At 36.4% G+C, this 26,892-nt stretch overlaps 1 protein-coding gene across 1 annotated transcript in view; it reads left to right on the top strand.

Moving 5' to 3' along the window:
- Positions 1–26,892, top strand: part of LOC120248554 (laminin subunit alpha-2-like) — a gene marked incomplete at its 3' end in the record, with an annotated part of 318,217 nt that overhangs the window by 146,480 nt on the left and 144,845 nt on the right. Inside the window, exon 3 of the mRNA XM_039256922.1 lies at positions 3,300–3,412. Coding sequence (XP_039112853.1) covers positions 3,300–3,412 — 113 coding nt within the window. The remainder of the gene's footprint in view (positions 1–3,299; positions 3,413–26,892) is intronic.

The raw sequence follows: 26,892 nt of genomic DNA, 5'->3' as shown, positions 1-26,892 counted from the left end.
GATTTCATTTTGCTTAGTTTTTGTTATTTTCAAATTTTTTATTAAATGCAATTTGCCTGTAATTAAGATTCAGAATAGTATGCATTTTGAACAAATGTATATTTTATGTTATGTATATGAATAATAATGGCTAGACTATTAATAGCTATAATGTTCCCTGATAGCCCTGTAAGTTTAGAGTTTTCATCCAAGGTATGTTCACTGGGCCATAGGAAAATGAGAAATTCCTAAATTTTTAATGAAAACAAAATGAGCACATTTTAAAGAACTGTTCTTGGGGCGCCTGGGTGGCTTAGTCGGTTAAGCGTCCGACTTTCGCTTAGGTCATGATCTCGCGGTTCGTGGGTTCGAGCCCCGCGTCAGGCTGTGTGCTGACTGCCAGCTCAGAGCCTGGAGCCTATTTCAGAGTCTGTGTCTCCCTCTCTCTCTGACTCTCCCCTGCTCACGCTGTCTCTCTCTCTCTCTCTCTCTCTCTCTCTCTCCTAGAAATAAATAAAAATATTTTAAAAAAATAAAGAACTGTTCTTCATTTTGAAATTATAGTTCTTTAAAATTTTGGTTTCAAATGTTCATTACTTTATGAAATAATAGTCATTGTTCATTAAATGACAGCAAACGTAGACTGGAGGCTCCCATGACCCACAGAAACAAAGAGCTAGAACTCCTATATCAGTTCCACAAACCTCTCAAACACATTTTTTAAATTTCCCTTGTTTTCTGAAAATTAATTTGAGAGCAACTGCTGTGAGTGGAGTTCTATTATCCCTAGTTCAAGAATTGCGCACACGGTTTAAGTGAGTTGCCATTGTTGAATACCAAAAGGTGGAGCCAGGTGGAATACAGGTGGACTGTTTATCTCCTCATACTCCAGCCTTTATATGCCAGATCTCATGCTGTTTTCATCACCATTATCATTAGACTACATGGCTAGATTGCTACACCCTGTAGGCAAATGGAGGTCTATGATGGCTCCTTTGCTCCTTGTAGTGATGCGGTTTGTTCATTATTTGATGTATTCCTTCCATTTACCAAAAAAGATTGTATTCTAATCTAGAAGTTTATTCTTAGGCTATTTATTTGAAACATCTCTCCGGAGAAGTAGTGTTAACAAGTTTTCAAGACTGACGCTCCAAAGCATGTGTAATCCATGATGTATAGAAGAGTAGCAGATAATCTAGCCTCCAGTTTATTTACATTTCTACAGGTAAATAGACTGACTTTCAAGTGAGGATTTAGGAAGTTAAGTGCCCTTAGTGCAGTCCTTGGAATAGAAATAGGAACCTCGTGGGGCGCCTGGGTGGCTCAGTTGGTTAAGCGTCTGACTTCGGCTCAGGTCATGATCTCACAGCTTGTGGTTTCGAGCCCCACGTCAGGCCCTATGCTGACAGCTCAGAGCCTGGAGCCTGCTTCAGATTCTATGTCTCCCTCTCTCTCTTCTCCTCCCCCATTCACATTCTGTTCTCTCTGTCTCTTAAAAATAAACATTAAAAAAAAAAAATCAGACCCTCTCCATCCACCTCCACTCCTGCCATTCTCACCTATGAATGAGCTGGACCTGTTGAGAAAAGAACAGAACTTGTGTTACTTGGAAATGAGAACAGATTTCAGGTAAGAACCAATGAGTAAGAAACAAAACAGAATAAGGGATTTGACACCTCAGGGGTAATGGCTGCTGTCGTGAGATGCATGGAGTTAAATTGGAGAAAACAATGTAAGGTTTGAGGAGTGTATGGAGAAAAGGAATGGTAAGAAAGGACTATGAGGGTGGGGTGGGCTGTGGGGGGATTGTCCTCCCCTCCCATCGTCTATCTCCAGTCTTCCTTTTCCTTATTTTTAAATGATTTTTAAAGTTTATTTATTTGTTTTCAGAAAGGGAAAGAACAGGAGTGGGGGAAGGGCAGAGAAAGAGAGAGAGAGAGAGAGAGAGAGAGAGAGAGAGAGAGACTCTCAAGCAAGATCCATGCGGTCAGCACAGAGCCTGATGCAGGGCTTGAACTCACCAATTGAGAGGGCATGGCCTGAGCTGAAATCAAGAGCTGGATGCTTTACCAACTGAGCCACCCAGACGTCCCATCAGTATAGGACAGTAGGTTCTGTTCTCATCTACAGGTACTAAAGGAGAGGAAAGATCCATGTTTTGTTGGTAGGAGAAACATGGATGCTGTTGTCTCCCATTTGCCATTATTGTCCAGACTCCTCTGCTGAGTTAGTGATGATGGGGATGGAAAATGCTAGTTGGGAGGTTTGGAGTATCTTTCATTACATTTTTATTCTTTATTGTTTTAGTCTTCATTTTTGAGAGAGAGAGCATGAGCAGGGGAGGGCCAGAGAGAAAGGTGGAAAAAGGATCCAAAGCAGGCTCTGCACTGATAGCAGCGAGCTTGAAGCAGGGCTAGAACCCCACAAACCTAACCATGAGATCACGACCTGATCCAAAGTCTGACACTCAACTGACTGAGCCACCCAGGCACCCTGCCCCTCATTATATTTTTAAATACTGGTTGAAAGTTGGCAAGTTAAGGACTGGCAACAAAAAAAACTCATAGGATGGATTTGACAGCCTTTTATATTAAGCCCAGGTAACTGGGTGCTTGGGTTGGGCAAGCTGATTAAGCATCTGACTTTTGGATTTGGCCCAGGTTATGATCTCCCAGTTCATGGGTTTAAACCCTACATTGGGCTCTGTGCTGACAGTGCAGAGTCTGCTTGGGATTCTCCCTCCCCGTCTCTCTGCCCTTCCCCCACTCACGCAGTCTCTGTCTCTCTCAAAAATAAGCTTAAAAAAAAAAAAAAGAAAACTCCCAGGTAACATATTGGGCTGCCCAAGTCTTGGTAATAATGAACGTGTCAGAAGGACAAATCTTCAAGTACCTAAAATTCAGAATTTTATGGTTTTTTTCCCACAGTGTGGATGGCATAGTAGAGCTGCCTCAAACAGTAGTTTTTACTTCTTTGAATGACTGACATATCCATCAGATTTTAATATTATTTCTCCACATTTAATCTCTACAGTAATTTTTAAAGTTGCCTGTTAGTTGATGGCTAGAGTATTGAACAGCTTCTTTTATAGCCTAAGTATTTAAGCATTTTGTACTACCTTATAGAGTGGTCTGAAAAAGTTGGCATTAAATAAATTCTCTTGAAGATATGAATTGTTCTCTTTATATTATTTCGATGTTTGATAGTCACATGATGATGGCTTCAGCTTAGTTTTGCTTTTTTTTTTCTTTAAAGAAACAGCTATAAATTCATTCTATGATCTTTTTTTTTTGTCCTTTCACATGCTGCTGATTCAATAGAGAGACACCCGATTACAAATGCTATTGATGGAAAGAACACTTGGTGGCAGAGTCCCAGTATTAAGAATGGAATCGAATACCATTATGTGACAATTACACTGGATTTACAGCAGGTATAGTCCCTTTTTTTTTAATTGACCATTTTCTACTTTTAAAATTGTGTCTTGGGTTTACTATTTGTTTAGTTACTAGTCCTTGGGTGAATTTGGCACTTATTTCTAAAGCACAACAAAAATGAATTCACATGAAGAGTTTAGAACTGAATTAGGGGCTGACTCTGTTTTGACTAATGACAGTTAATGATGAAAATATAGATCAACCAAGTTTTACATAAAGAAAATATAATAGTGCCATTTTTAACTTTTAAAATACTAAAGCTCCCCTGATCTGCTCATGGTGTGTGCACTGAAAGGTTCCTGGATAACAGGGCTCTTGAGTAAATTGCCACTCATTACTGAGAGTTGAACAAGCTGTGACAGTTGATTCTTAAATTAAACTTGGGCCACTAAATGAGGTAACAAGCCTTGTAGTTGTACAAAATTGACGTTCAAGTTGTTAAGAGTTTGTGCGGCAGAAGCCTGGGTGCCTTCAATACTTAATTTCTTTCTTCTTTCCGTTCACAATATTCAGGCCAGTCTGAAGTTATTAATTGAGAACCACCATCACCCCAAATTATTTAGACTTGCAGATAGGATGGGCTCTGGTAAAATGTTCTCATATTTTGCTGTTATTACAAATATAAAAGCTAACTTAATTGACTAAAGCCTGAGACTGGGGTGTTTAACTTAGATGACTTCTGTAACTCAGCATCTTTCTCATTCCCTGGAGTCATGTAGGAAAGGCTCTCAGTCATTCCTTCTGGGCCCGTAGGGACAGAGCAGCAAAGCATTTTGGGGTTAATGAAGGCAGAATGGCTAAGATAGTGACAGATACTATATATACACTGTAGAGCTCATCTGTCCACAGGTGGTCATAGTGGAGGAAAGCACCAGCCAATGGGGGTTAGTCACATTCTCAGAGGACGAGACAGACACCAGCCATTTCACATATGGATGGTGTTTATCATCAATAGGAGTACCACCTCCCCTCTTCAGAGCTTTGGCCCATTTTTGGCCAGGGTATACACATTGGGGAACTACAAATTGCTGGCTGATGGGTCTCCCAGGAGATCTTCTTTTTACCCATCTGGGACAACTCGGGACCTGAGCAAGCAGGAATGGCTCAGGGCTGCAGCTAAATTGCCAGCTGGAATGGATTTAAATCTACCCAACAGCTGAATGTTAGCCTTGAGTTAATGGTATTTCCCACGAAGTCTCAGAGCACTATCAAGGAATGACAGGTCAAACTACCACACTGATCAATCATGCTTTAGGTCAGTGAAGTCTGGTGCATGAATCCCCTGAGGATCCCACCTTCAAAGGGGACTTCATCCCTCTTCTGATAAAGACAGCTTAGTCGTTTATCAGTCACCGTGGTTCTGTCTCTTCATGTGGTCTTTGAAAGTCAGCCTTCCCAATCAGAAGTGAGTCTGCTGTCTGTTACCTCGGGTCATTGTCTGGGATAGGGAATTAATAAATAGTGATGGCTAATTTCTCTAGTTTACTCTCTGCTTATTCTTTAAGTTCACATGGAGCAACTTAAGAGTCAACTTTTTTTTTTTTTTTATATTATTTGTTTTTGGGAGAGAGAGAGACAGAATGCAAGCAGGGGAGGGGCAGAGAGAGAGAGGGGACACAGAATTGAAAGCAGATTCCAGGCTTTGAGCTGTCAGCACAGAGCCTCACGCAGGGCTAAAACTCACTGACTGTGAGATTGTGACCTGAGCTGAAGTGGGATGCTTAACCAACTGAGCCGCCCAGGCACTCCACAAGATTCAACTCTTAACATAATCAGTAATATTACTTAACTCTTAACATAAATCAGTTATATTACTCTTTGCTCTCAACCATAATGGAATATATTTAATAAGCATAGCAGCATTTTTTTCCTTCTAATTTAAAACTGGATGGTACCATTACAATGTTTTATTAAATCATTTCTAGCCAACATTCCTATCATTATTAATTCAACAGGTCAGCATCCACCTTAAAGCCCATTTCTCAATGGAGACATTTCTTTGTTCCTAGGTTTGCTTTGCAACCCTACTCATCCATTCCCACATAATATATTAAGACTTATGTGGATTTGTTTTCCTGTTTAGTTTAATAGCCTTAAAATGAGTGAATACTCCAAGATACCTGTTATAGTTCAGTCTTCATAACAAGTTGTAAAATTCTACTTATAAGACAGGTCTACCTAACTCCAGAGTCTGGAGTACATCTGGTGGGTGCCATCCATGGGCCCCTCTATTGCAGGATGGTGCCCACCCATGTCCTTACTTATTTTAACCCCCTCCTACTTCCTGCAAAGCAACCTACTATATGTTCAAGAGAAGGGCAGTACAATTTGTAAAATGGAATAAATCCTTATTTCTAGTTGATTCTAGGTTTTTAATGTAGCCAGTGTTTTAAGGGTGTAAAAAGTTAAGTAGGTTTTGTGATCTGTTTTTATAATGGAATTCCTCAGCCAAAAAGGGGCTTTAGGTCTCTCCTTTGGTCTTAAGCCTGGAGTAACAAACTGTGGAACACATTCCTGGAACTTGTTTAGATAAGGAACAAAAAGCTGCATGCAGGCATGTTTCACTGCACTGGCAACAGAGACAATGTGGACCTCCTGATTATTTATTTACTTCTCACAAAAATCTTAAAAGGGCAGCTGGAATTATTATCCTTATTTAATAAAAAAACACTGAGACTTAGAAACGTCAAGTGACTTGCCCTTCTTTACAAAGCTTACTATGGACAGAGCTAGGATTTCAAGCTAGGTACTCTGAATCCAGACCAATATTTCCTAAACTGTGATCTGAAGACTAGCTTAGGTTGCCCATGAGTTTTGGTGTGTAATTTTAAGGACTCTGTGTATTGCTTGGATTCTAGAAGCATCACACTCTGATCTCCTGGCTTCTACGGGAGAATACAACCATCTGTTTTATTGTAAAACAAGACACTAGATCTCTCATTTTCTAGTACATTTTAGTATGTCTCTTAAATGGCATAACTTCTGTCCTTTTTTTAACCTACATCATGAAGGATTAATAGGTCATTCAGTATAATATGAGCTATTATCCTACTGAGAGCCAAGGACAGCAGTTTTGTAGTGAATAGGTAAATATCACTAAGTGTCATTGATTCAGCAAGAGATTTGACCATTCCTTAGCTCTCCTTTTTATTTTGAGATGTATGAATTTCAGCCAATGCCAGTTTTACTTGTTGTTGTTGATATATACTTGGCTCCTCTGTGGAATACTGTTAATAAAATTACTATTTTAAATATAAACAGCCACCATTGAATTTCTTTGATTAAATCTTTATAGATTACACCAGGAAATTCCTTTTTACATTTTAACATTCTAGAGAAGTACTAAAAACATAACAATTTATTGAGAAGAAAGTGGCTCTTTATTTTATTAATAGATTCTTTTCAGATTCTTATTGCTGAGGGATTATTAACTTTTCCCAATTCTGTTATTTACTCACAGCATATCTTGAGCAAATGACTTAATCATGCTGTGCCCCAATTTCTAGATTAGCATAATAAATATTACAATATCATGGCAAGAAACTTGAAGTGATGATAATAGCAAAATAGCAGTTTTGGGTGTTATAAGGTCCTGGTATCAGCATAAACTTGAAGAGAAAGTTAACTGTACAATATGTATGCAAAAATAGAGTATGATGGCAAAGGAAAATATACAACAGTTTAAAAGACAGTAATGGGGACTTAAAAGTTAATGGGATGTCCAAAATATTCCCTTTTCTGTCCTTTCCAACCAGATTTTCACCACAATGTGTTATATCTGATCTTATTTTATGACTTAAAAAAAAAATCTGGCCATTTTCTATCCTTTTGATTTAATTAGGAAGAAAGCCAACTGGAGGCAAGTGGGATAAAACACAGGGGGCAGCTTTTTAAAAAAAAAATATTATGTTTATTTTTGAGAGAGAGAGAGAGTTGGGGAGGGGCAGAGAGAAAGGGAGAAAGAATCTGAAGCAGGTTCCAGGCTCTAAGCTGTGAGCACAGAGCCCAACACGGAGCTCGAACTCACGAGTGTGAGATCATGACCTGAGCCAAAGTTGACCGCTCAACTGACTGAGCCACCCAGGCACCCCAGGGGGTGGCCTTTTGATAGACTTTGTTGACATAAAGTGAGGTCATTTTCATTCCCGCATAATCCAGGTATGTCATGAAATTATTATATGCACATGTAGGAATCTCCTTCATTTTGATAAACAACTAACTTCTCTTCCGGTCTATCACCCAAAACTAAAAATGCATTTGTAAAGAAAGATAGTCTTGCAGCGACAGAGATCTCGAGCTAAAGATTCTATCCATCGACCTTATTGAGACATATTTAGTGGGTTAGGTTAACAATGTTAAATAAGGTTTGGAAAGAGGTGGAATTAGCATTACTATGCAAATTCTATACTTTTAGAATCTATGTGAGTAGCATGCAACCATTGTTCCTATATTCTTAAACTGTTAATGAAATGATTGAACATTTTTGTAATAATAAGGTGTGAAATACATTAAAATATTTAAGTAAGTTTATTTTTTTCATATATTCAATATTTTTGTTTAAACATAATAAGGATGATCAAATTTTTAATCTCAAAGAAGATTGTTATTCATTTATTGAATATTCTTTCCTCACACTCCTCTTACTCATTCCTGTTAAACAAATCCATTGTTCTATAGCTTTGAGAACATTAGCTCCACCTATTAAAGAATGCAAGAGAGAGAGAGAGAGAGAGGAAACATATAAGCATTCAAAAGGTTGGATGAAGTATAAATATACCATTTAATTAATATCTCATTATCTAAATAAGCAAAAGAGACATACACATGTAATATATTAAAAAACCATACGATATTTTAAGAGTCCTGTTGAATATGCTTCTGTTCGATACAGTCTGTTTGATGGAAGGGTTTCCTCCTGGAGACAGATCTCTACGAAGCCATTATTAGCCCGTGGAGTGGTGATCAGATGTTTATTTCCCTGTAGTCCCACTCTATTTCGAGTCCTTGAAGACAGAGGTTTCCGTTTATTCCATCACGGAGCTCAGAATTTTGCAGGAACTCAGGAAATTTGATGAAAGAATGGTCGATGGCTGCTCTTCAAACCACTGAATTTTCTTTCCTGGTAGTATTTGGGTCACTGCTAAATTGATGAACAGAAAACTAACTATAGAGGAAATTATAATCTACACATTAAAGATGTCCTGCATGGACACATCTTGTTTAGTATAGCAGAACATAATTCCAATCACTGTTGTTTACTTGCCTTAGTTTTTTATTTTTATTCTTCTTTTAAGATCATTGATTCAATGTCATAAGTTGCATCTACGATAATTAGAAAATATATTCTTCCTCCAAGTGAATTTATGCTGACCTTTTAATCATTAATGAAGGTGACAATTGGCTTTAGTGTCTACACTGTGTGGAACATTAGTTCTAATCGTCTCCCCTTCAGTCTACATTCAATATAGCAGTCACATGGATTTTATTAGTACAAAATCAGATTATATCACTCCTTCCACTAATGCTCCCTAATGGCTTTCCATTCTACTGAGTGGGAAAAGCACCATGACCCAGCAGTATTTACAAGATCTTTATTTCATCCCGTTTTGTTTCTAGACTCATCTCCCCTGTTCAGTTTCCCTTCCAGTGTCTTCATCAGGTCTTAAAGATTTCTGTACTTGCTGTCCCCTGCCTCAAGATCTTTGCACTTACTCTTCCTCTGTCTGAAATCATTTCCCTCAATTTACATTTAACCTGTTTCCTCACTTCCTTTGAGTTTTTATTCAAGTGCCACCTTCTTAGAGACATCTCTGATAATACTATTTAAAATTACAAACTCCTCTCCACTTTCTTACCCACTTCCCAGTATATTTTCTCCATAAAATATATGGCAGCCTAGCTAACTATGCACATTTTACTATTTATGTTGACTGTTGCTTTTACCTCAACATTAGAAATGCAGTTTTCATAGGAGTGCAGATATTTTTCTTTTTTTTAAAGTTTAAATTATTTTTTCAGAGACAGAGTGTGAGCCTGGGAGGGGTGGAGAGAGAGGGAGACACAGAATCCAAAGCAGGCTCTAGACTCTGAGCTGTCAGCACAGAGCCTGACACAGGGCTTGAACTCATAGACCGTGACATCATGACCCAAGCCAAAGTCAGACACTTAACATACTGAGCTACCCAGGTGCCCCTGTCTTTTATTTTATTTTTTTTCTAATTGCCACATTATAAGCACTTAGAGTAGTGCCCAGCATATGAGACACTCAATAAATTTATGCTAGATGAATAAATTATTAAATGAATGAACAGTGCAAAGCATTAATCCATGAGGTAAGCATCTTATTAAAGTTGAGAATTAAACAAAGGATGAAGTAATCTCATTGTGATATTATGATAAAATACACTGCACATTTTAAAATTTGTGACTTTTTCTTTAAGTCTCAGGCTGAATAACACCAAGTAAATTACTCACTAATCCTTTTTGCAAACATATTCTAAACTTCAGTCATATTTGTCACCCTGTATGACTTTACCATGTTTATAGCTTTATTTAGGAAAAACAGGTTTTAGTTCATTTAACTCTTCTTTTGTCACAGAGAAGTAAGACTGTAATTTAAAATATATATATATATTAATGTTTATTTTTGAGAGAGAGAGAGAGAGCCAGCGAGCTGGGGAGAGGCAGAAAGAGGGAGGCAGAGGATCAGAAGTGGGATCTACACTGACAGCAGAGAGCCCAACGTGGGGCTCAAACTCATGAATTGCGAGACCATTACCTGAGCCGAAGTTTGCTTAACCAACTGAGCCACTCAGGCTCCCCAAGACTGTAACTTTTTAAGTCGATTTTTTTTTTATGTTTTATTTATTTCTAGGAGAGAGAGAGAGAGAGACAGCATGAGCAGGGGAGGGTCAGAGACAGAGGGAGTCACAGACTGAAACAGGCTCCAGGCTCTGAGCTGGCAGTCAGTACAGAGCCCGACGCGGGGCTCGAACCCAGGAACCGCGAGATGATGACCTAAGCGAAAGTCGGACGCTTAACCGACTAAGCCACCCAGGCGCCCCTTAAGTCGATATTTTATTATTTCTTAGTGATAAAGGAAACGTAGATGTAAACGGGGAGAAAAGCTTACCATGATGCTATGTAAACAAGAGTATAGACATAGGATATATGTATTTTGATATAACATGCCGATAAAATAAAGTATCACAACATCATGATAATGAGAACGTTTGGAGATACAGATCCTATTTCAGGTGGTCTCAAGATTTTTGAGAAAATTATTTTCTCTGGAAAATTATTCTTGAAACCAGAGAATAAATTAGAGAATTGTTTATTTAAAAACAGAAGTAATAATACATAAGGAAGAGATCTGTTATAAATCTGTGTGCAAGGATCTGCTAAAATTTTAAAAATCATACTACTTCTGTTATGGAAACTCTGAACAGAACTGCCTAAAATAGACCGAATGTGGGCAGTTTTTCACAGCTGTCTGATGACTTCCACACATAAAACACAACTGCATTTCATCATGTTATTGTATATTGTGTCTTCTCCCATTTTATTCTTGGAATCTAAGTTTTATAACATATTCTATGTGTTTTGCATAATATGTATATGATTATACCTATATATTACACATACATCTATTTCTTTAGAGACTGACTACAAATTTAAGTTATATGATAGCATGTGTGTTTTAGTTCGTAGATAGTACATGTTCTCAGTATGACCCTGAGTCTCTAAAATAATGGCAAAAAGGATGAGAAAGAGGTTAAAAAGAAAGGAGTAGATATGATTTTGCTCAAGCTCCAGTTCCTGACCTGTCACTTATCAGTTCATTTGCCTTTGGTAAATTGTCCCATTATTACCCCTTCAATTTGGTCATATATAGAATGGAGTTAATAGTACCACTTCTTTTTGAAGAAGATTGTTATCAGGATAAAGTGGTGTAATGTAGGCAAATAGCCTAGCGCACTGCTGTGCATTACTTGATACTCAGTAAAAATTAATTCCTAGCCTCCTACTGAAAGTAATGCTAAGCTGAGAACAATGGACTGGAGTTATAATGGGAATGATGTACAAAAGCAAAGCAAAGGCTAGATTAAGTTCAAAAACAGTTTAATGGGGCACCTGGGTGGCTCACTCGGTTAAGAGTCCACTTCGGCTCAGGTCATGATCACATGGTTTGTGGGTTTGAGCCCCGCATCGGACTCTGTGCTGACAGCTGGCTCAGAGCCTGGAGGCTGCTTCAGATTCTGTATCTCCCTCTCTCTCTGACCCTCCCTTGCTCATGCTGTCTCTCTGTCTCTCTCTCTCAGAAATAAATAAAACATTAAAAAATTGAAAAAAAACAGTTTAACTACTGAGATATTTAAATAATATTTACAAGTTTCACTTGGCATATAACTTAAGAAAATTATTGTATTTAATATACTGCAACTTATGAAAATTAATATTTCTATAGAGAAGGTCTAAAAAGCGTCACTTTGACACTGAAAATCTTTTATAACCCTCTCTGTACTATTTTGCTGTGATTATATCCTCTTGGTTACTTGAATTTTTAATCATTAAGAAGTGATCTTATACATTACTGGTATGTTCTTCAAAGCTTTTTCTGCTTATATCAGCTTCATTTTGTTATCATTTGTGGGATTTTCAAATGTCTTTTCATTAATTTCCACTTAGCTGTCACCTTCCATTTTATATATGGTTTCTTTATAAGCAGCATAGAGATGAGTTTTGACATTTTATCTAGCCTGACAATGTCTTTTATAAACATTTATTTTCCGTGTATATGTGCCTATCTAATGGGTTTATGAAAGCAAAGCATGTATAAAAAATGACAAGTTGTAAGTGAAAAGCTTGGTGAATTTTCACAAAGTGAACCTATCTAAGTAACTACCACCTAGATTAAGGTAACCAGAAACTACCCTCATGCTTTCTCTAAGTCATTCTATCCCCCCCCCCCAAAAGATAACCAGTGTTCTAACTTCTGTGCATCAGTGAAGCCATTTAACCCTAGACGTTTTCTCTGTAGGTAGAATTTTAGGTACAGATCAATAGCTACAAGAAATTTAAGTCTCTTTAGAGTTTTTCTTATTTTCTCTGTTGAGTTGAGCTTTTCAGTAAATTCGTCCATTTTCCCTATTTTTTCAAGTATATTGGTACACAATTGTGAATGGTATGATGTTACTACCTTTTCAGTGTATAAATTATTTGTGGTGATGCCCTTTTTTCCATTCCAACATTGTTTTGCATTCGTTTTTGTCCTCAACAGGTTTAATGAGTGTTTATAATTTTATTAGTCTTTTCAAATAGTTGAATTTTGACTTGGCTGATTTTTTCTCTTAGATTAAATACTGCATTGGACATTGCACTGAATTCTGCTTCTGCTTTTATGTGTCTTTTTTTTTAACTTATCTTTTTGGATTTTAGATGACTTTTTTCTATCTTCTTGGTATCTATCTTGGTATGTTTTAAAAATATATTTTAAACTCCTTCATTTATTCATTGCAAGACATTAATCACAGTGATTTTTAATTATATGTCTGATAACTATGTGAACCATCTGTGAGTTTGTTTTCATTGTCTTTTTCTTCTTGGTTTACTGATTCATGGAAAAGTTGCTAGTTTTATTATTATTAAATAATGTACATTGTGTCTGAAAATCTGTAAAAGTTCTCTTCAATGGATTTATTTTTATTCTGGCGAGAATTAGAATAAGGCCAGCTTGCCCTGATTCGATCTGCTATTAAGATGTTTTGTGCCTTCATCAGGGCTTCTGATGACTGTGTCTGATTTGACCTTATTTCTAGTGGAAGACATTCAGGGAGCCCACCAGACAGCATTTTCTTCCCTTCTTGGCTGATCTGTACTCCTAATTCTGTCTTCTCAGCTCTATGAGACTTCCCAAAGATCTGCTTAGCATTTCATTACTTAGAGTTCATGTTTTCATATTGTTTATCTTCTGGCTCTGTCACCGCTTTATTTGATAGGTCTGTCGAAGACAAAAGCTGAACAGAAAGTAGGGATCATCTCCTACAGCTCATGACCCTTCTGTCACATGCTAGCTTCACATTTTTTTCTATGGCTCGTGACTTCATAGCTGTGAACTACAGTGGTCATCTTCTCATCCCGTGAGATTGATGAAAGCCCTCAAATGTACCTTTGTCTATAAGCTTCAATTCCATTCACTTTTAGTACATCAATGAATACCCTGAGAGGAAAATGGCCAGATTAGCTTGAACTATATACTTTTAATCACATCTGACTGCCTTTGTTGCTCTCTGATGCCTTCAAATGACTATTTTTGGTATGTTACTCAGCATTTATAGTGCTTCTCTGAGAGAAAGTAGAAAATATGTCTCTGTTTTACTTATGGTTTTAAAAACAAAAATCAGAGTTTATTATTTTAAAAAAAAACAGTTCATTTATTTTGAGAGAGAGGGAGAAAGAGAGAGAGAGAGAGAGATAACAAGCAGGAGAGGGGCAGAGATAGAAGGAGACAGAGGGATCCCAAGCAGGCTCTGTACTGACAGCACAGATATAGGGCTCGAACTTACTGAGATTATGACCTGAAATGAAATCAAAAGTCAATCACTTACCAGATTGACAGATCCAGGCACCCCCAGAGTGTATTACCTAGTGAGAATTTTTTTTGTGTGTGAATTCAAAGAACAGTCTCAGTTATTGCTTCAGTATTAAAATATACTAATTATTGGGATATTTTTGATGGATTTTAAAGAGATAAGAAAGAATATTTAAGATTGGGATCATCCTGGAAAATTTGGGATACATGAAGTTGTCAACTAAAGTAGTCCTGAACAAAGTAGGTACAATCCTAAGTAAGAAACACTATGTCTTTTATGGGATCTGTCCTGAATAATATATAAATAAAATAACAAGGATACATTTGAAAGATGTTAACTGAACAGTTGCTACTTGGCACTAACTGTTCTTAACCTGAACATCTGGCCATGAAGGAGACAGAAATTCTTGTTCTTCTGGATTTTACATTCTAATTGTGGACGGCTATGGTGGTTTTCTGGGGGTGAGAGAAGACACATGGAAAATTAGGTAAATAGGGGCACCTGGGTGGCTTAGTCGATTAAGCATCCAACTTTTGCTTAGGTCATTATCTCGTGGTTCGTGGGTTCGAGCCCCGTGTCAGGCTCTGTGCTGACTGCCAGCTCAGAGCCTGGAGCCTGTTTCAGAGTCTGTGTCTCCCTCTCTCTCTGACCCTCCCCTGCTCACGCTGTCTCTCTCTCTCTCCTAGAAATAAATAAAAAATATTGAAAAAAAAGAAAATTAGGTAAATAGTTACAGAAGGGAAGATGTGGAAAAAACAGAAGAGGATGATCCAATAGACAGTGACAAAAGTAACTCCTTTATGTATTGTCTATACATTTTTCAGAAAGTGATATTTGAGCTAAGAATTGAATAACAGACAGTGTCAGTCATGGAAAAAGAAGCAAAGTATATATCAGGAGGAACGTATACTTGGTGTGGTGAGGAATGGAAAGACCCACATGACTAGAACATAGTGATCAAGAGCAAAAATTATGAGATGATGTTCCCACAATATCTGGATCTAGTTAGTTCCTGTAGGGAGTAGTCAGTCCTAATGAGGAGTTAGATTTTTTTTTTCCTTTTTTAATAGTTTATTGTTAAGTTGGTTTCCATATAACACCCAGTGCTCATCCCCACAACTGCCCTCCTCCATGCCCATCACCCCCCTTCCCCTCTCCCCCACTCCCATTAGCTCTGTTTGTTCTCAGCATTCAAGAGTCTCTCATGGTTTGCCTCCCTTCCTCTCTCCAACTATTTTTCCCCATCTTCTCCCCCATGGTCCTCCATTAAGTTCCTCCTAATACACCTATATGTGCAAACATATGGTATCTGTCCTTCTCTGCCTGACTTATTTCGCTCAGCATGACACCCTCAAGTTCCATCCATGTTGCTACACATGGCCAGATTTCATTCTTTCTCATTGCCATGTAGTATTCCATTGTGTAGATAAACCACATCTTCTTGATCCATTTGTCCGTTGATGGACACTTAGGCTCTTTCCATGTTTTGGCTATTGTTGAGAGTGCTGCTATGAACTTTAGGGTACATGTGCCAGTATGCATCAGCACGAGGAGTTAGATTTAATTCGGATTATAATAGAAGACCTACGATGGGATTTAAGTTAGATATAATATGATTTCAGTTATTTTGATAAAAATATTAGTCTGCCTGCTAAATGAAGGATGATAGCAGTGAAATAAGCAGGACACTAGGTGGCAATTACAAAAGCAATGAAGGACTCTAGTCAAGAGAGGCAGGTGACTTGGACCATGGGATTGGTAGCAGAGATGAACAGAAGTAATAGGTTAAGAGACTGATATGACCGGAGTTGATAGTGGAATGGGGGTAGAGAGTGTGACATAGATGTTGACTCCTAGGATTTTGTCCTGCAGAAATATATTTTATGGAGATTGTATGGGCTGAAGGAGGAGCAGGTTGGGGATGCTAAATAGTAGGTAAGGACTCTTTTTAACATGCATTGTTTGAAATGTGCACTATCCCTCAAAGTGGAAACATTCACAAGACCATTGGATTTACAAGTCTGGAGTTCAGTGGAGAGACCAGAGGTAGCGATGTGAATTTGGATATCACCAGCACAGAGATTATATTTAACACAAAGGCCTCATTGAAGATCACCTAGAAAGAAAGCTTAGAGTGAAAAGGATGTCCTAAAATTGAACCGTAGTCATTTCAGATTTGGAGGTGACTGCCGTAGGGAGGAAAGGAAGGTGAAGTCAAAGAAGCCAAGATAAAATCTGTCAAAAAAGGAGTGATCAACTGTGGTGGCGCAGCTGCTGAGAGGGAGGAGTGAAATCACTCAGATGTTGGAAATATCAGAATATGGGGGGAAAAACAGTAAAGTTCAATGAATAACAGTGTTTTAAGAAATCCTTAGTAAAAGGTGAATGGCTCCAAGCACTGAGGCTGGATTTGGAAATTCCCACCACAGCAATACCTCCTAGTGTTCAGTTTATTTATTTAAATGTACATATGTTGATTATTTTTGAATTAAGGTACCAGCTAATAAAACTGTACAGGAAAAAAACTGTATCATCCTCTACTTATTAGCCAGGTTGTGTCTAAATATTAAAAGTAATCTATTCCCTGTCAAAATACCTCAGTTTTGTTTGCTTTTACAAATATTTTAATGTGGCTTTTCAGCCAAGTGTGCTGTCAGAAGGTTATGGTAGATTAATCTCAAATTAGCTGAAACAATAAGCTCAACTAAAAGAAAAATCGGCCTCATAATGTACTACAACCAAGGAAATCAGCCCAAAACACTAATGAGTAGTTGCCTCTATGCATTGGGTCGTTATGATTATATTAATTTAATAAGTCAGTTTGGAAAGCAAAGATGAATCATCTTCAAAATAGAGTTAATACTTCATTTAGCTGTCTGCCTTCATAGATTTCACTTTTTCTGTCCTAAAATCTTATAGGAGTGGTCTGCATTATGTGATTTTTCTCTGTAATATGATTTAAATACAGTTTCCTGTTTTGCTTCATCATCATTCTCACTGCCATCTACCCCCAATTAATTCATTTCAAAGAGTGAGAATAATTTATTTAATGATTCAGACGCCATGGAAATATTTATAAAATGAGATAGAAAAACCAAGAAGTGGAGTAAGAAAATAAAAAGGTATTGTCCACTGACTTTCGAATACACTCAGGAGCATTAAACCAGCCACAAAATAGGTTCTAATGTAAGGTTACCATTTACTTTATTTTATTGTATTATGAGTAAGGCTGAGGCTTCACAGAATTTTTTTTTTTTTTTTTTTTGTAATTAACATAACATCCTGATGTCATGATGAGCATACTTCCACCTGCCATTAGGGGACTTCAAGTGACCCTGCTACCATTTTATATATGTAACTAGATAAATACAGGTGTATACTAGGAAACAGAGGAGAAGGTATTGAGTAGGTGTCTGTCTTAGTCCATTTGGACTGCAATGGCAAAATATCATAGAGTGGGTTGCTTATAAACAACAGAACTTTATTTCTCACAGTGCTGGTGGCTGGAAGTTTGAGATTCTCATTGTAGCCTACCATGACAGAGGGATTAGGGAGCTCTGTGGAGCCTCTTTTATATGCGGACAAATCCCAGGCATGTAGGCTCTGACTTCATGACTTAAACACATGCAAAAGCTCCACTAATAATGCTATCACCTTGAGAATTAGGATTTTGGTGTATGAATTTGGTGCAGGGATATGGACCCAGACAACAGCAGTGTTACTCTATGTGATTATGTGATATAGAATACCCTTTGTAATATATAGTACCCTATATCTTTCTTGTAAGAGAACCTCCTAGGTCTTCCTAATTCACCCCTGAAAAAGGGCCCCCCCTTTTTTTACATTCCCATTTGATATGTCAGAAAGAGTCTCTTTCTGAAAGCTGTTGTTGTTTTTTTATTTGTATCATTGTTCTCTCTGACAACATATTTTTCACTTTCTTTGAGAAGAGAGTTTATGTTCCTTAGTTATATTTTATTAAAGATTATTCTTTTTAAAAAAAAAACTTGAGTATTTAACACTTTGGACCATATTTTCACTTATGGCAAGCAGCCCAGAGTATGCTATGATTCATCCTTTAAAAATTATAGTAAAATCTACATAACATGAAGTTTTCCATCTTGACCATTTTTAAGTTTATAGTTCAGCGGCATTTAGCTCCTTTACACTGTTGTGCTACCATCACCACCATTCAGCTCCAGGACCTTTTTCATCTTACATAACTGGAATTATCACCCATCAAATAACTCCCCATTTTTCCCTCCTCTCAGCTCCTGGCAACCACTATCCTACTTTTTGTCTCTATGAATTTGACTACATATGTCACATAAGTGGAATCATACAATTGTTGCCTTTTTGTGACTGGCTTATTTCACAGAACGTGAAATACATCCTCAAGTCCATTCATGCTGTGGCATATGTCAGAATTTCCTTCCTTTTGGGCTGCATAATATTTCCTTGTTGTATACGTCACATTTTTTTTTATCCATTCATCAATCCGTGGACATTTTACTTGGGTTGTTTCCACATTTTGGCTATTGCATATAATGTTGCTGTGAACATAGGTGTATGAACCACTATTTGAATCTCTGCTTTTGTTTCTTTGAGTATATACCCAGAATTGGAATTGCTAGATCATACACTAATTTAATCTGTGATTTTTTTGAGCAACTGCTATAGTTTCCCACAGCAGCTGCACCATTTTACCTTCCTGCCCTCAGTGCATAAAGATTCCAACTTTTATGCACCTTTACCAATACTTGTTATTTTCTACGATAGGTGATTTCCTAATGGATATGAAGTGGTAATGCTTCAGATTTTATTTTATAGTAACTTTTAGAACATATGCTGTTGGAAAGAATAGCAATAATGAGTGTCCATGTAAAATATGAGAATCTAAAAACATGAAAGATACAAAAAGTACATTAAAGGAAGTTAAATTGAATGATTTTGCTCAGCTTGCTGAAATGTCTCATCAACAAAAGGACAATGATAACTCAGTCTGGAAATGAACTGTTTTATTTATTATCTCATAAATTATGGGTTTTATGATATAAATAATATTATAAATAAAATCAGTAAAACACTTGTGTCTAGAAGTACAACACAGGGGGTGCCTGGGTGGCTCAGTTGATTAAGCGTCTGACTTCAGCTCAGGTCATGATCTCATAGTTCATGAGTTCAAGGTCCCTGTTGGGCTTTGTGCTGACAGCTCAGAGCCTGGAGCCTGCTTCAGATTCTGTGTCTTCCTCTCTCTCTGCCCCTCCCCTGCTCACCTCTGTCTCTCTCTCTGTCTCTCTCAAAAATAAATAAACATTAAAAAATTTTAGAAATAAAAAACAGATACTTTTGGCTCTGGGGAGTTAACTACTGGCAGTTTTTGAAAAATGTATTTTGTCCTGAGCACTGGGCAAAATATTATACATGAATCATCTTATGGAGTTTTTTTTCAACTCTGAGAACTCAGATGAGAACATTTTGCATCAAGATTTAGCAAGTTGATCTGGCAAGTAATAGAACCAGAGTCCACATTCAGTTCTTCCTGATTTCACTGCCTGCTGTCTATACTCCAAATAGACATTCATGCAGCTTAACTCCTTACCCAGACCCTGGAGTAATTCAGAGCGTCATGGCTTCTCTGTATACAGTATATATTGGCATGTATAATGGCATGTGTACAGGCCAATAATTGTGATAATTTTACTAATAACAAGAATAAATTAATATAAAAGAGGGTTAATTTTAAAAATTCTACCTTTAAATTAATTTTAGGATTTACCAAAAATACTACTAATCTCTGAAACATATGCATAGATATAACTTGAAATATTTAGTTGACTATTTAAATGTCTCTGTTTTTGATATTTTCAAAATGTTTTGTAGAGAGTTACTGCATTATTAAATGCAATTTATTGGTCAATGAGTACTTTAATGATCATGCAGAATTTGTGGGGCTTGACAAGAAAATTCTTTGGGTATTTACAACTGCAGTAGACTAAATATTCCTCTAGAATATTTGAGATAGATCATCATTGATCCAGCTTGATTAAAGTGATTTCCAGAAGTTTAAACTCTTATTTCTTCATTTTTAGTATGATTCATAGATTTTCCTAAGAAAGGGCCTTTAAATTTTTCTCTCGTAATCACAATAAAAGCCTGCCTAAATGTTCCCATACAAACATAGCTTTTCAAGTCCTTATGCTTATGGATATTAAATAGAAGTCCATACCCAACTTTTACAAAACAAACATTTCTGAAGACATAGGAAATAAATATAATATTTTAAACACAAGAAATTACAAATTTTTAATTTTGTTCCCAAATGTAGAAAATGAAGATTAAGGTGCTAAAACAACTTGTTGGAAAAATTGATTTATTCTAAACTTGTTTACTCTATATACTAAATACCTGGGGTTTTTAAAAGTGTTATATTTCAATCAAAGTATTCCTAGAAATATAGAACTTTGACAAAATATCTTATAATTGAAATGTGTACTGGATTATTGGTTTAAAATCATAATTCCATATTATATTATTTAAGTGTAGAAATATGTAAGAGTTCTTGGTAATTCCTTTATAAATTGTCATTATTTTCTGAGTATCTATGTGATGCCTGGCATACAGTATGTGCCCAATAAATAGCTGTTGCATAGATGGATAGCTTTGCTGAAACTTCCTGTTTCTGAGCTTTTTTTCTTTGTGCTGTTAATTATGTTAATTAATATATACTTTCTTAATGATATTACTTCCTTCATCTTTAATAGGATTGTGTAACTTATTCCTGTCTCAGGAATAGGATAAATTGCTAAGCCACCTCCTAGACTTAACTTTTCAGTAATCTAAATCTTGTAAACATCCAATAAAATTAGGATGCAATGCTTTACTTTTCCAGTAGGAATCTATTCTCAAGTTTCTGAAAAGGTCTAGTTTCAACAAAAAACACTTGCATCTATTGATTACATAATATGGGGATTCTTTTTGAAGAATGAAGTTACAGCAGATGCTATTGTAAATTATAAAAATAAGACTCACGTAAAGTCCTAAATTTGGCTATGGTGTCAGTTTCTCCTGAGAACATAATCTTTGTACCTGTTGGAATACTGACTATATTGACCAGCTTTAATTCCTTTGATTTTCATTGAAACTTTCAGTTCCAACATAATTTGTGAATAATATGTTGCTATAATAGTATAATTTATTGAACATCCTTATATCTTTTTTGCTTTATCTCTTTAAAATTATTACATTTTACCATTTCCAGTATGGCTTAAAATGACTACTTTTTAATTCTTGAAACATTTTATTTTTCCATTGGTACCTTCCTATTAATTGTTTTGTTTTCATATAGATCTTCAGATTTTTACTTAGGTTTCATAGCAGGTATAGCTATATTTATCAATTCTTTTCTCATGAACTAACTTTCAGATAGAGACTTTGTTTTATTGTATTATAAAAGTTTGTTAATAGCATTAACGTTTGGGTTTATTTCTTCTCATTTCTCTTCAGAACACACACACGCCAACAGCTAAGCACACCTACAAATATACATGCATTTTTGAAAAGATTTTATTTAAATTCCAGTTGGTTAAGATACAGTGTAATATTAGTTTCAATATATGGATTAGTGCAAATTATGGATTCAGCACTTCCGTACAACACTGGGTACTCATCACAATAAGTTCACTACTTAATCCCCATCACCTATTTCCCCAATCCCCCCACCCACCTCCATTCTGGGAACCATCAGTTTTTTCTCTATTATTGAGAGTCTATTTTTTGGTTTGCCTCTCTCTCTCTCTTTCCCTTTGCTCATTTGTCTTGTTTCTTAAATTCCACATATGGTGAAATCATATGCTATTTGTCTTTGACTGATTTATTTCACTTAGCATAATCTACTCTAGCTCCATCCATGTCATTCCAAATGGCAAGATTTCATTCATACACACACATACACATACGCATACCCATTCCACATCTTCTTTATCCATTCACTGGTTGATGAATACTTGGGCTGTTTCCATCATTTGGCTATTGTAGATAAAGCTGCTATAAACATTGGGTGCATGTGTCTTTTTGAATTAACATTTTTGTATTCTTTGGGTAAATATTTAGTAGTGCAATTGCTGCAGTGTAGTGTAGTTCTATTTTTAACTTTTTGAGGAACCTCCATATTTTTTCTACAGTGGCTCCACCACCTTGCATTCCCACCAATCGTGCAGGAGGGTTCCCCTTCCTCCACATCCTCACCAACACTGTTGTTTTTTTGTTGTTGATTTTAGTCATTTTACAGATGTGAGGTGATGTTTCATTGTAGTTTTTATTTGTATTTCCCTGATGCTGAGTGATGTTGAGCATCTTTTCTTATGTCTGGTGGCCATCTATATGACTTCTTTGGAAAAGTGTCTATTCATATATTCCTCTTATTTTTAAGCTGGATTATTCAGGTTTTGGTTATTGAGTTTTATAAATTCTTTTTATATTTTGAATACTACACATGCATTTTAAATTGGTAGCATACTATAGATAAAATTGTGTGTCCTTTTCAACTGTGTTTTGTTAACTGAACATTATATTATGAACATCTTAATATAAGTATATAGTCTTTGAAGTTTAGTTATTTAAGAATTAAATCTCAAACATCTGGTCTCACAGATCACGTTCCTGTTTCCAGATCTCCTTGAGGTTGTGGACTATCTGAAATGCAAGGGTAATAATTGAGACAGAACACCTATCAGGATCTCAGGAAATACCAATGACACTATGGTACCTGCCAGCATCATGGGAACAAGCAATGTGAACTTTAAAAATGAGTAATAAATCAACAATTACATAAATTTAAATATTTATTCTACTATTGCATTACTTACACTCCTTTTTCTTCATTCTCTATTCATTACAATAATTAAAACCAAACCAAACGGAAAAATCCAAAATCAAATAAGCTGTTGGCTGGAGAATTATGAGGATAGATGGGAGTTACAACTCAGGTAGACTTTAGTCTCAATGAGAACATATTTATTGCCTAATCTAAATTTTGTCTGTCTCTCTCTTGCAGTTAAAGGTTTCAAAATAGATCTTCTTGCAAACTTGATAGGCAGTATTTTTTCCCTTGAAAAATAACAACCTAGCTGATCTTATGTATCAGCTAGGAAATAGATGAAAGTATTGCTATTTATTATAATAACTAATATTTAATGAATGCTTAACATGGTCTGGACATTGCTCTACCACTTGATAGATACTCTGTTTTATATTCCTCACAGCTTTGCCATGAGAGTATATTATTATTTCCATTGTCCAGGTGGAAAAAAAATGAGGAATGAAAAGGTTATGAAACTTCCCCAAGTGGCAAGAGCTTGTTTATCACTATACTGAATCTGTCTCTCAATTGGCAACTCCACTTGAACATCTAATGAAGCATCACATATTTTATAGCTCAAAACAGCATTCTTAATGATTTCCTACATGCACCTTCTCAGTAAAGCACCACTCTTAATCCAGTTGTTGAAGTTAAAAAAAGAAAGAAAGAAAAGAAGAAGAAGAAGAAGAAGAAGAAGAAAAAGTTCTGGGAGTTATCTTTGGTTGTTTATTTTTCCTTCATACCCCTTATTCAGGTTCCGTAAACTTGACCTACAAAATATATTTTGAATCTGACCACTTATTATCTACACTTTTCCTCCACCATTTATTCTAAGCCACCGTCATTTTTTTTTTTAACCAGGATTGCTAGAATAGCCCCCTGAATAGTCTGCTTCCATATTTCCTCAATGAAGACGTTGCCTACTTACCAAACAGAAGCCACAACAATCTTTTTTAAATTGTTTAATGTTTATTATTTTTTGAGAGAGAGTAAAACAGAGCATGAGCTGGGGAGGGGCAGAGAGAGAGGGAGACACATAATCTGAAGCAGGCTCCAAGTTCCGAGCTGTCAGCACAGAGCCCAATGTGGGGCCTGAACTCATGAACCGTGAGACCATAACCTGAGCCCTAGTTGGATGGCTAACTGACTGAGCCATCTGGGTGCCCTACACAGTAACCTTTTTGAAATATACACTGGATCTCTAAGTCCCTTTGCTCAAAATCCTTCTATGGCTTCCTGAGATACATAGACTAGCATTCATACTCCTTGCTATTCCCTTCAGAGCTTGCCTGACCTGGCCCTTGTGTGCTACTCCAACATCCTAGCTCACCACAGTCTCTTGCTCCTATTTTATTCTAGCCACATTGTCCTCATTGAGGTGAACCATGTTTATCCTTGCACCAGGCTCTTTATACTTCCTGTTTCCTCTGCCTTAAATGCCCTCCCCAGGCTTTTGACATAGCTTCATTCCTCATGTCACTGAGATCTCTATGTAAATTTCACCTTCTCAGAACACTCTTCCCTGATCACCATCTATTGTAGAAGCCTAAAATTGTAATATTTATTCACATAACTTGTTTGTTACAATGGGGTCCTGGCAAATGTTTAACAACTAACTCTCCAGAAGATAAAAATAAAAAGCTATGATTTGGAGTCTTAACCAATTTTCATGGTATCCAAACCTCCAGTAGGACTGATTTCAAGCTACCAACATGATGTCATATTGAATAAGGAGTTGGGGAGAAATCTACACAATTGGACTTTTGAAACTGAAATATATTTGAAATAAAACATTGTGAAAATTTAAGGTATACACCATGTTAATTTGACACATTTATATTTTGTAATAAGTGCCACTGTGGTGACAACTAATGCTTCTATCACATTATTGAATTATTTCTTTTTAGTGTCTAGAATAATTGAATTCTAGTCTCAGCAAGTTTGATAATTATAATATCATATTATTATCTGAATTTACTGTTCTATTCATTAGATCTCTAGGGTTGTTTTTTTTTTACTACTCAGTGTAGGTTTGTACCTCAACACATCTGTCCTATCTGCCTGACCCTCATCCCTTGGTAACCATCATTTTACTCTGTTTTTAGGAGTTTAGCTTTTTTAGATTTTGCATATAAGTGATATCATAACTTGTCTTATCTTTCTCACTTAGCATAATTTGCTCGTTTCAGCCATGTTGTTGCAAATGACAGGTTATCATTATTTCTCATGGCTGAATAGTATACAGTTGTGTGTGTGTGTGTGTGTGTGTGTGTGTGTGCTTTCATACATTCATAGGCACTTAGGTTGTTTCCATATCTTGGCTGTTGTGAATAATGCTATACTGGTAATCCATGTATTCCCTTGATAACCTGTTTTCAATTTCTTTGGGTATATTCCCAGAAGTGGAGTTGCTGGGTCATATGGTAGATCTATTTTAATTTATTGAGGAACCTCCATACTATTTTTCACTGTAGCTGAATGAATTTACGTTCCCACTCATAGTGTATAAGTGTTCCCTTTTCTTTATATCCTCACCAACAATTGGCTCTTGGAAGCCAATGCAAGCTGGCTTCAGCACATCACTGGTGTACTGTCTGTTTTTCAGAATATAATCTCCATGAGAGAGCAATGTTGTTATCTTCACCTCTATACTTGAATGCTTAGTTTAAAGGTTGGCACAATAAATAGTGTGTTGCTCAATAAGACATGAGGCATATATGAGTCAATGAACTAATTAATATAACACTTTGTGGGCCTTTAAATATGTACAGAAGTGCAGAATTGTAGAATCGACAATAGGAGATGTGGGGGGGGAGGGGAAGGTTAGAGTATTGCTGGCCAAAGCAAATTTGACTTCTGGTATAACAGTCCTTCCCATCCTTCTTAATCAAGAAACCACTCCAATCCCCATTTGAATATTCTCTTCCAAACCTTTCTAAAGAGATTACTGGGAATATAGACATTTAAATGTATTCTGTTCATATTTAAATAATTTCTTTGTGTTTAGTCTGCAAAAATTGATCTAAAGTTATTCCAGTATGTTGTGTACCTTAAGCATTTGATGCACGTCAAAAATGTTGTTCACGTCAAGAATATCTACAATTCAAATTATGACCTTCTTTTGGTTTCTGTTATCATTTTAAAGCAACCTAGACCCACAAAAAATTAGATTCAAGAGTTGTAGCAGTCATAGGCCTATTTTTCATTCTATCTGTGATGACACTTGATAGTGTATTGTGCTGAGGGGAGCAAGCAAAGGAAGGAGGGTCTTCTCCACACAAAATGTGTGTAAAGTTGCTTCTAAAAAGTGACTGTATTTCCTACCTGCTGTTTATGGCCACTAATTGCAATACTGTTCTTATATTTAATACTGTTCTTATATTTATAACTCTTGTAATGCTTTGCTAATAGCTGCCGTTACTTTGCAACAATCCACAGCATGTGTAGGTTTAACAGAATCTTGGCTTCATAATGATGCACATCATTAAACTGTTGTTTATAGTGTCTCTTTTTACAGTCATTCATCCATACATGTTTATGGTGGAATCACATGGATGTTCTGCTGTCATCATTTCCTACTGTGTAGATGGATTAAATTTATACTGTCAGATTGTACTACTGATGACCTTGCAGATTCATGGATTAATGTTGAGTAATGATAGTCAATCCAGCTGCTCAAGAAATCCTATGGATTATGATGTATGTCATGAGTATCACACATGAGGTAGGGCTTGATTCCATATTGGTGAAATACTATGTTTGTTTCCTGCAGATGTCTTGCCCTTTACAATTCATTTATAAACATTGTGATTAAATGTTGTATTGGATAGTGACTTTAAAGTTAGAATACAATGACAACATTTTGTTATTTTTTAAATGGAAGTGTGTATGGGTTTTTTTTCTAGGGAAGGATTTTATATAAATTAATCATGTTAAGAGCTAGTAGACTGCTCATAGCAGGACATTGGTTCTACATGGTGTCCAAAAATATTTCTCTTTTTTCTGGGCAGGTATAACCATGACT

This window comes from Hyaena hyaena, unplaced genomic scaffold, assembly GCF_003009895.1.
Source record: "Hyaena hyaena isolate Hyena2069 unplaced genomic scaffold, ASM300989v1 scaffold_596, whole genome shotgun sequence".
Lineage (NCBI taxonomy): Eukaryota > Metazoa > Chordata > Mammalia > Carnivora > Hyaenidae > Hyaena > Hyaena hyaena.
The sequence above is the reverse complement of the archived record's forward strand: the minus strand, read 5'-3'. Positions and strand labels throughout refer to the sequence as shown.